The sequence below is a fragment of the Phyllostomus discolor genome, chromosome X (genome assembly GCF_004126475.2).
Source record: "Phyllostomus discolor isolate MPI-MPIP mPhyDis1 chromosome X, mPhyDis1.pri.v3, whole genome shotgun sequence".
Lineage (NCBI taxonomy): Eukaryota > Metazoa > Chordata > Mammalia > Chiroptera > Phyllostomidae > Phyllostomus > Phyllostomus discolor.
In genome coordinates, this window is record NC_050198.1 from 106830268 (window position 1) to 106841139 (window position 10872).

General features: G+C 40.0%; 1 protein-coding gene across 1 annotated transcript in view; it reads left to right on the forward strand.

Moving 5' to 3' along the window:
- PCDH11X (protocadherin 11 X-linked) overlaps nt 1-7548 on the forward strand; it is a 388808-nt gene extending 381260 nt beyond the window's left edge. The window contains exon 7 of the mRNA XM_036016380.1: nt 5851-7548. Within this exon, the coding sequence (XP_035872273.1) occupies nt 5851-6326 (476 nt within the window). The 3' untranslated portion in view covers nt 6327-7548. The remainder of the gene's footprint in view (nt 1-5850) is intronic.
- Nucleotides 7549-10872: the final 3324 nt, after the last annotated feature.

The window sequence follows — 10872 nt, forward strand, 5'->3', positions numbered from 1 at the left end:
ATAGATTAGGGTGCTTAAAACTAATTTACACTCATGATATAGAATGACATGTCACAGAACTTGGAAAGAAAGGATAGCATGATTCATTTCATTAAAGCATCTCAGTTCATATTGACAAATTATTTCAAAGTGTTTCAGATAGACAGGAAACAAACTTTATTCCCTGGTGTATCCATTGGATTAATTTTGGTTGCTAAGGCAATTCAGAAGGCTTTTAGTAAATTCCAGGCCTGAATTACTATTTTCATGAAATACTACTTTTTTTTAAATCACGTTAGTGTTTTTTTAAGATTTTATTTATTTATTTTTAGAGAGGGAAGAGAGGGAGAAAGAGAGAGAGAGAAACATCAATGTGGGGTTGCTGGGGGCCGTGGCCTGCAACCCAGGTATGTGCCCTGACTGGGAATCGAACCTGCGATGCTTTGGTTCGCAGTCTGCGCTCAATCCACTGAGCTATGCCAGCCAGGGCTGAAATACTGCTTTTAAGAGGAGAAGAATAACTTCTTAGAAGGTATTTCTTACTGAACTGGTGTAAGGCGGTTGTCACTATCATTTTGCTGAGGACCCGATAGCCGGATACTGTAGAAAGTGCTACCCCTGCTCACTGATCAGAAATGCTAGCACCAGTGTAAGCTACCTCTCATCGTTTGATGGTTCTTGATATCACAAACTATGTGTTTATATGTGCGTAGTATTTCGAAATAGGAAAAATATAGAAAGAGAAGTACCATGGGATCTCACTCATCTGTGGAATCTAATGAGCAATCTGAACTAACAAGGACAATGGGGACAGACTCACAGACGGAGAGCAGATGACAGCTAGTGGGGGGTGGTGGTTAAGGGGGTGGAGGGACTGAGTAAAAAGGAAAAATGACTCGTGGACACGGACGACGGTGTGAGGATCGCTGGGAGTGGTGTGCAAGGGGACTAAATGCTAATGGGAAAAATACAATAATAACTATTAAATTAAAAAACAAAATGTGTTAGTACCTACAGAGCAAAACAATTAAACAAAAATATCTTTAATTATGGACAGTTTGTTCTGTTGTGTGAGAATTTTCCTTCTTTCGTTGTTTTATTCTAAGTGCTATCTTAGATTGTTAATGTTAACAATTTGTTCAATTTAAAACCTGCTCTTCATCAAACTAGGTACTTATTTAATTTAAACATTAGGCTATATAGGAATAAAATCCTGGGGAGTGTAATCATTGAAACTAAAATATGATTATGAAACCATGGATCGATTAGAGTTCTGATACAAAATAAACACAATTTATTTACATACAGTGCATCTATATTTGTCGCTAGGAGGTAGCCAACCTTATCGATGTTTTCATAATAAGCCTTTCCACCTTATCAGTTTTCAGATGTCTGCCTAGGTCTGTAGGTCCCGAATTATTCTCTTAGTTCACTCAGTTCGTCCCCGCTGATGTGGGAGAGATGTCAGGTGAAAACGGGACCACTCAAATGTGGTATTTGTCCCTAATGTATCCTTTGGACGGTTTGGTGTTTACTTACAAGCATAGATGGAAACTCTCAATTTGCAACGAGCATCTTCGGCAATATTAGTGGAACTTTAAAAGACAAAAAAACTGTCAAATAAAGATTTTAAATCTGAACCGAATGTTTCAAATGCCTTTACTCTGTATTTGGACCACAAGGAACCAAAGTCTGATTGTCACCCTATGGGAAGACCAAATAATCACTTACTCGGCACAGTAACCAGTTTTGCTGAAATGAATGTAGCAGTTACAACCTGATATTCCCCTCAAACACGGCATTGAAAATCCTCAGGGAATGCAATTGCGGAGCTAGTGAAAGAGTGAGAGGGAGAGATCAAAGCAAATTGACAGCGCTGTCTCATTCTTTTTCACGAGAGTTCAGCTTTGAACACGAATCAAATGACCTGTATAAGACCTCCATCATGTGGAATTTGCTACTGGAGATTAACAGATGCATTAAATGTAACAGTCCAACTGGCAATTTCTGTATAATGAACACTTGCTTCAGCCTTCAGTCTATAAAATATGCATTTGTCCTCACACAGATAAAGGGTAAGGAATGAGTGGGAGCGTCACCGGAGCACATTTAATCACACGCGTGAACTTGACATCTGAATTTTGAGACACTGGGATTTGCACTTCTGTTTCCTGAAATCTGTATTATATATCAGCCAATTAAATAAATATGAGTTAGTAGATGGCTCTCCAAAGCAATGTAAAGACCAAGTAAGAGTAAGCATCTAGAATGAAGGAAAAGATTGTCCAAATAAATCTGTTTAACCTCATGAGAACACATTTTCTCTGAGACAAAACATATAAATTACACTCTAATAGTAATCTTCATTTTACCGTATTAAAAGTATATTTCAATATACTGCAGATGGAAATAGTTGTTTTTTTATATAGATTTTATTTATTTATTTTTAGAGAGGGAAGGGAGGGAGGAAGAGAGAGAGAGAGAGAGAAAGAAACATCAATGTGCGGTTGCTGGGGGCTGTGGCCTGCAACCCAGGCATGTGCCCTGGCTGGGAATCGAACCTGGGACACTTTGGTTCGCAACCTATCGATGTATCTCTCACACATTCATTTTTCTCTCCCTCTCTTCCTCCCTTCCTGTCTTTCTAAAACTAAATAAATAAAATCTTTTTTAAAAAGTATTTTCACAGCACTCATTCAAATGGAAACAGTTATGACATTAATTACACTTCTGTTTTTGTGCATTTATTTAATATTGATTTACTAGTAGTTGGTGAATTTTTATGTATTTACATATGGAACAATGAAGTTTATCATAAAACTTTTAAAAATTAAACTAGGATTTTCACCCAAGGTGTCCTAAATGACTACGATTAAAAGCTTTAGTTTTTATAAGTTGTATACAAACGTGTCACGATCACCGGCCAGCAGTGAGCGCTGCGGAACGCTGCAGATGGCTCGTCGAAACGCGAGAAAGACGTACACACAGACGACCGAGTCCTGTGGGGAAGTGGGAACGAGATGGCCACTCTCTCTGGTGGGGAGAGCGCCCCATTCCCCCTCCGGAGAGGCTTTTTATTGGTTTCGTTTGCATAGGAATTCAGGTAAAACTCATTACTCATTGCTAGGATCAAACAATAGATAACAAGGAAGTCTGAGGGCCTATTGTGAGTCAGGGTCAAAGAGCTGTAAAAAACTTTGAAGAACAAACTAACTTCCTCCTTGGACCCTTCTCATTCAACTGAGAGCATTCTAAACAAAGCAGGTTTCACAGGAATTTACATGTTCTTTCTTAGGCCTGATCACCCGGGGCATCCGCCCTTTCCAGCACAGAGCTGCACCACCCTGTCATTGTTTCAGGCTTAGGTGGGGCAAGGGAACTAAGGCAGCCAAGAGATAAGGAGATTTTCTCCCAGGTGATGAGGACTCAGGCTACGTCAAAGCCGAGGGGCGAGGGTCCATCACCCCCTTTTGCTGTAGCCCCCCAAGTCCTTCTTTTGGGGGCCTCCCAAAGTGATCGTGCCTGTCTGAGGTCGTTCCCCCCTTGGGGAATCTTACCCGTCGTTGGCTAACTGACCAAGCTTTGGGGCTCAGTTATGAATGAAGCAGCAGAAGCAGCGCTCCTGCCAGGGAGATAAGCTTTTGTCTCCTTGCTGGCTTACGGTCCAAGGTCATTCCCTCAGCCTTAGCCTTGGTGGGGGTTACAGCTTCTGATACCAGGCAGGGCGGTTCCCAACACACACACAGATTGTGAACAATATTCTGTGCACCAAACTGAGTAGAAGATTTTCTTTTGGTAAGTCTGGACATATGATTTCATCTGGCTATAGGTCATGAATAGTTTTCTTTTCTGTCATAAATGTTATGAACTATAGCTATACCTATTAGTTAAAGGGGAAAAAGTTCTTTTTGAACAAATAATGTCAATGAGCTTCTGGTTATTTATCATCAAACTCGACTACTGTTTGTCACTACACACAAAAATGAACTCAGAATGGATCAGAGATGTGAATAGAACACCTGAAACAATAAATGACATAGAAGAACACACAGGTGGTAAACTTACGGACCTGGGTCTTAGAGAGGCCTCTATGAATTTGACCTCAAAGGACTGTATCAAACAGCAAAGCAAACTACCAACAAAACACAAGGCCAGTGTCAAGATGAATTGTTGGGAGAAGCTCTAGAGATGTCTTAAATGAGCTGTATTTTATAGAAAATTATTATGTGAACAATAATATTGCATTGCTCCGAAACTTATGTGAAGCATTATCTGCCCTTGACTTGGGATGTCAGCTATAACCTTGGGGTTATGTGTCAACTATTTTCCAGTTTAATCCAAAAATCAGCAAAATTATAAAAACCTTATGATTTTACTTGTATGTGAGGCATAAAAGTGAAACTCAGAAGCACCGACGGACAACAGTTTGGTTGTGACCAGAGGGCAGGGGCTGGGCGCAGTAGTGGGTGACAAGGGTCAAACATACGGTGACAAGGTGATTTGGGTGGTGGGCACATTAATAAGTGGATCTTATTAACCAATGTCACCCCAATACATTCGGGAAGTGAAAAATATTATATAATAAATCATCTTCTTTCAGTTAAAATGACTATATACATTTGCTTATCATACATAGGCAAATGTTTCAATATTGTAACTATATGTATTGTTGTAAAATTTAAGGCTGCTCAGTAAATTGCTTTTATGATGACCAGTAAATTAAATTTTCCTTTAAAATATAGTTATATGTGCATAGTTTATAATTCAATATCACCCAAAATATGTAAACCTCTACCTTCCCCATTTCTTAAATACGATTCTGCAGAGGTGTAGGATATTTTAAATTTTAATCTCACAATAAATGGTTATTTAATAGAGATATTTGGTGTTAATGAGAGTCAGCTCTTATGCATCTTATTCTTTCGTTGTAAGGGTGATGGGATAATGAGCACTTGCACTGCATATCATTTTGAAGATTTATAGGCTCATGAATTTATCATTTTAATTTGTAGTGTTGTCTTTTCAGGGAATTGATGTTTTTATTATGATGCCACATCCTTCATTATAGCTAATAATAACATTTCTTGTTCTAAAGTTACATTTCATGATCTAAGCACTCTGTCTTTATTTAACTAGTGTTTGTATATTGCATACCTATTGGCATTTGAAAACTTCACAGAAACCATATAAAGGAGCTCTAGAAAGTGTTATAATTTAACACTAAGCGTTTTATGTCTGTAGTTTATTGTGTCGTTAAACTGATTTGTCATTATTTCAGAAAATCAATTATCTTTGAGATAATTGTAGCTATACTTCATCCTTGAAATAAGAAGGCATTTTAGGGTTCAATAAACTATATTTTCCAATTAATTTAATTTATTGTTAGATATATTCTCAGATTAATTAATTAGATTCTTAATCAAATGGTTAGTTATAATTGCTTAGTTCATTATATGTCTCAGTGACTGGTTCTCCCATTCATTTTGCTTCTGTCCTCACATCCTGTTACTTTGTTCCATATCAATGGACTTTCATGTTGATAAACATGAATGAGCATAGTTTCCATTTATAGTCACACACACAATTAAAAATAAGTACATTTGGGGGGCCAAACGAAAGGATCGTAATGATGAAAATGAGATTCCATCTACCCACTACTGGTTGTTTGTGTTTTCTGTAGGAATTATTTTTTGACAAATGAAGGAGCCATTGGGGAAATATTGGAAGTCTACTGGAAGTCTCCAATGTATCTGTATATAGATTTGTAATATATAGATTTTTCATTTGCGCCGTGACAACGATGTGTTTTACGTAGCTAGGAAAATACGCCTCTGAAACCCACCTTGTACCTTTTGTCTCGCACCCTCGCAGCCGCAGAGATCACCGTGCAGCCGACCTTGGAGGAGGTGTCGGACACCTGCACGCAGGAGTGCCTGATCCTGGGCCACTCCGACGCGTGCTGGATGCCGGCCGCCCTGGCCCGGGCCAGCCCCTCGCACGCGCAGGCCGCCGTTCCGCGCCACAGCCCGCCGGTGACCCTGACCTCTGCTCACCTCCAGCACCGCCGCAGCCCTCCGGCGGCCGAGTTCATCAGCCTGTCTTACAGCTCGCCTCCGCCCGCCTCCGCTCACCACGCCAGCCCTCCCCCGGGCCAGGCCGCCGCGCCCCAGCACAGCCCTGCGCAGCCACCGTGGGCTTTGCAGCAGGGAGGGCCGGCCAGCGTGCGGGCCCACTGTGTGTCTGAAACAGCTCATACTGAGGATGAGTCCGCGGAAGGCATTACCTTGAAAACCTTCACGGCAGGCCGACAGGCCAGAGCCCCTCGGGATGACGAACATCCCTTCTAAGGTCGCATTTCTCAGCAGGACGTGTATCGTCGAGATTTGAAATCCAGTTTCCACGAATTCCCACGAATATTCCAGATTGTTACTTTTGTACATAGTTATATACATAGAAGCAGATACCAGAACAGACTCTAGAGCTAGATACCCTTAGTCAAAACACAAAAATGAATTCACAATTTGTTGACTTCTGAATGTGTACTTAAAAAGAAATTGAAACACTCATTCCCCTTTGTACAGACAGGCTTGCCGTGTGACAGTGACAGTGTTTCTGATGCACCGTGACTGTTCATTTATCGTTGACAACATGTGCAATATTACTGATCGTGTTTCCGTTCTGATGTTTGTAGTGCGTAGCAAGTGGACTAGCAGATACCTGGTTTCCCGAGAGTTCCTTTAGTTTATCTCACCTTTTGTTCAAATAACATTAGAAGGTAGGGCAGCATCTTTGTATGTCTTTTCGTTTGATACTTGTTGCTCTCTAGTTTCTTTCTTATTACTGTTTGTACGAAAATGCACAGTACCACGTGTAAATAACTGTTCTATTTTGTCTGTCTTTTTTATGTTTTCTACCTTTATTTGGAGAATATATTGTGCAGAGATTTTGTATAGACCTTTTCGGTAACGAATATATATACACTGTACAGATTTCTGTCTAACCTATTCTCTACTCTTTAGTAGAGTTCGAGACATTGAAGTGCAATATGTGCGCCCCAATGGGCGTCTTTCTATGAAAAATTATTTTTGTAATGTAGTGTAAAGTGCATCAGAAATTATGTTGTATCTGCAGTTTAAGCCTATGTTCCATGATTAATTAGATCTTTATCTTCTGCGATTTGTACATAAGAACCTGGAAATCACAAGCAAAGTGGACGCATTTGATGAATGATTCATTAACAGCCATGACCGGAAACTGCTACTTCCTAAGGAGTAGCAGGAGGTTTTAAATGGTGACGTGAGAGTGGACTAGGCTGATACCAAAAGACGGTCAGTAAAAAGAACACGCAAATTAATGTAACTAGATAAAAACCACATAACAAACCCATATGACTAAGGGATTTTTCTCATTCTAGCTCAACTGCCTAAAGAAAACCACTGACAGATAACAAGATGAGAATCCAGACATACGATCCTAAATCGACAGGACAGGGTTTTAAGGAGATGTGCAGAGGAAGAGATAAGGTTCCTGACAGCTTCTTGAGGTAGATAAGCAATACCCCGAGAACACGACCAACGAAAACAACAACGACAAAATCTAGATGAAAACGAAACATGTTCTAAGTGAAGGGAACTTCCGCACTAGTTTCCTTCCGTGGTCATTTAGTTCCTTCGTTGTCCTTCTGGCTGGCCGGTTTCACCAGCGGTGCACGCGCGTGCACGTTTCCCCAATTTACGGAAACGGCACCAACTCCATTTTCTCCGCAGCAAAACACAGACAATGTCTTGTTTCAGTATTCTGCTAAACCAAGACACAATTGATGTATTCATTGGGGGTGGGGGGAGTGAATAGTTCTTGTTAGTTAAATTAGATGTAGACTTCGTGACGTGTACCTTGGAGATCTGTAATTTATGATGAAACTGTGTGTAAATGTTGTACTATAAAGTGTGGTGAATGTATCATTTCATTGGCGAAGGTTTCCACTGAATGTTGAGAAAGCTTCTCTCGGTGTGCCCAGCAGGTGACGTAGCGACTGAGAATATATTGTTCCCTTTGGGATACTCTAAATCATATTTGCTTTAGTGTGTAGAACGACTTAACTTTTAACCACAAGAATCTAATTGCTGAAATTTGACCTGAGTTAGTGCTATTAATATTGTTTCTGCTTTGTGTTTGTTAATACTGGAAGGTTATGGATACTGAAGATTTTAAACCTGGAGATGATAATGAAATCCTTCCAGTAGACTGTTGGCTGTTTTTTTTTTTCTCTGAAAACTTGCACAGATAATGTGTGACAATTTTCTCTTCTATTTTAGTTATTTTCACATTTCTTTTCTCTGCACATTTTATTTAGGATCTACACACACACAATTAAATAAAGACGAGAGACAAAAAGGAAAATCTGAAAAAAATCATTAAATAATATGTTAGGTGTATGACTGCATTAATAAAACTCAGAATAGGAACCAGAGTTAGATATTTTGATTTTTTTTTGTGCTTTATTGAGTTATAAGTGTGCTGTTAAGTGCTCCTGTCTAAAATTAGTAAAGTTTGGAGACCTTCCCTAGAGACACAGGAATGAACCAATACGCTTCCATTGTGTTCAGAATATTGAAAGGCTGGGCATCCTCTTCTGGGTCTGCACCACAAACGCCTGGGATGGAAGTAGGCTAGAACGAGCCAAAGAGGCGAGGGGTGTGAGTGCCGGGATTCTCTTTCAAAGCTTCCTCCGGGGCTGGCCTTGGCACCCTGTGACTTCCGAGGCGTTACATCTGATGAGACCTTTCTCATCACACTGCAAATTCTCGGACTGCATACACAGGCAGCTCTTGGGATGAGCAAAGTCTTTAGTGGCAGAGCCAGAGAAAGTGTTGTTCTTCCATCAGTGCAAAACAATACCCTTGGAGAAAAGAAAGATCTGAGTTAGTTTGAAATTCGAACTTCAAATTGAACGACAAGTGTGGTAATATATTCAGTGAGACTGGTTATTCAATTACGTGGCTACGTTCAGTTACATGTGATTAAGACTTTACTTGATATAGTGTTTCTGTATCACATTTATAAGTATCTATTGAAACACCTTGTATCTTATGTGCTACGTGCATACACATTGTTTTCTTGAATTTTACCTTCAAGTGCAAGCTAATACTGTGTGGGTGTATTAAAAACAGAGTTACATATGATACAAAAAAATGTGATAAACTTAGAGAGTACAGTTTGTGCGGTCTAATTTAGCTACCGAACCTTTTCTTTCTGGTGATGTAAATTTGGTCAGAAGACACGGCCATCAAATGATGACTGCTATTGTGTTTTGGTGACAGTTAAGAGCCTCTGCCTTCCCAGACTCATATTTGTCACACATTGCCATGAAGATGGATACACGTGGACTAAAGACAATCACAAACTGTGCAGTCCTTACAGTGTCATCCTGTCACACCCCCCAAAACCACCGACCCGTGTGCTTTCAGTGACTGTGATTTGTTGACAGCAGCCGAAGGCTCCTTGCAAAAATGTGTGTGCGCAGCCGAAACAAAGTGAAGACAATTGTTTAGTGATTGTGATCTTTTTAGAAATCCGATGTGTGAAATTGATGCTCTCTCTCCTTCAAGTACTTGGGACTTCTGAAATAGAGATTCATGTTTGTATTTTGAGAAGCTTCTTCCTCTGTGACATGAACAGCATCTGAAATGAACAGGTTCGACATCGTGTGGCCCAGGACGGCGGGACGTGCTATGGATTGTACACAAATGTGTATGGATTGTTCTATTTCAGGTTCTGTATTGCATGTTTTCTTATATTCATTAATAAAGGTATTAATAAAGTTATAAAATCTAAGAGGCATTTGTATTGTGTGTTCATTCAAGACTCAAAGGCATTTTAAATTGGTTTTTAAATTCACACAGAGTAGCCCTGGCTGGTGTAGCTCAGTGGACTGAGCATGGGCTGCGAACCGAAGGGTCGCTGATTCAATTCCCCAGTTTAGGTCACATGCCTGGGTTGCAGGCCAGGTCCCCAGTAGGGGGCACTCCAGAGGCAACCACATATTGAAATTTCTCTCCTTTGTTGATTTTTTCCCTCTCTCCTTGCCTTTCCCTCTCTAAAAATAAATAAATAAAATCTTTAAAAATAATTCATATACAGAAAAATACACCTTGGTGGTGGTACACACCCATGAGTTCCTTTTTTGTTTACAGTGTTAAGACCTTCACAATAATTCTTTCAATGAACTAATGCTCTCACTTTTTAAAGTTGATGAGCAATAATGTAGTGTTTTAGGAGATTTCTTCTGCATCTCTCAAGACAAACTTAGAAGATATGTATACAGTGGGGAAAAGTAGGCTTCCAGTCATTCATCTGGAAAATAATACAGTAATTTTAATAATTTTAATTAAAAAACAATACGATAAGGCTCTTGCCTCATTTAATGGAAAAGTCACCTAAAGATTTCTCTATACAGAGATGCAAAATAAAACCACAATGAGACACCACTTCACACTGGTGAGAATGGGCATCATAAACAAATCAACAAACAGCAAGTGTTGGAGAGGTTGCAGACAAAAGGGGACCCTAGTGCACTGTGGGTGGGAATGCAGACTGGGGCAGCCACTGTGGAACACAGGATGGAATTTCCTCAGAAAACTAAAAATGGATCTTCCTTTTGACCCAGCAATTCCACTGCTGGGATTATACTCTAAGAACCCTGAAACACCAGTTCAAAAGGACTTATGCACCCCAACATTCACAGCAGCATTATTTACAATAGCTGGGTGCTGGAAGCAACCCAAGTGCCCATCTGTAAATGAATGGATCAGAAAACTACGGTACATTTACACAGTGAAATTTTACACAGCAGAGAGAAAGAAGGAGCTCCTATCCTTTGCGACAGCATGGATG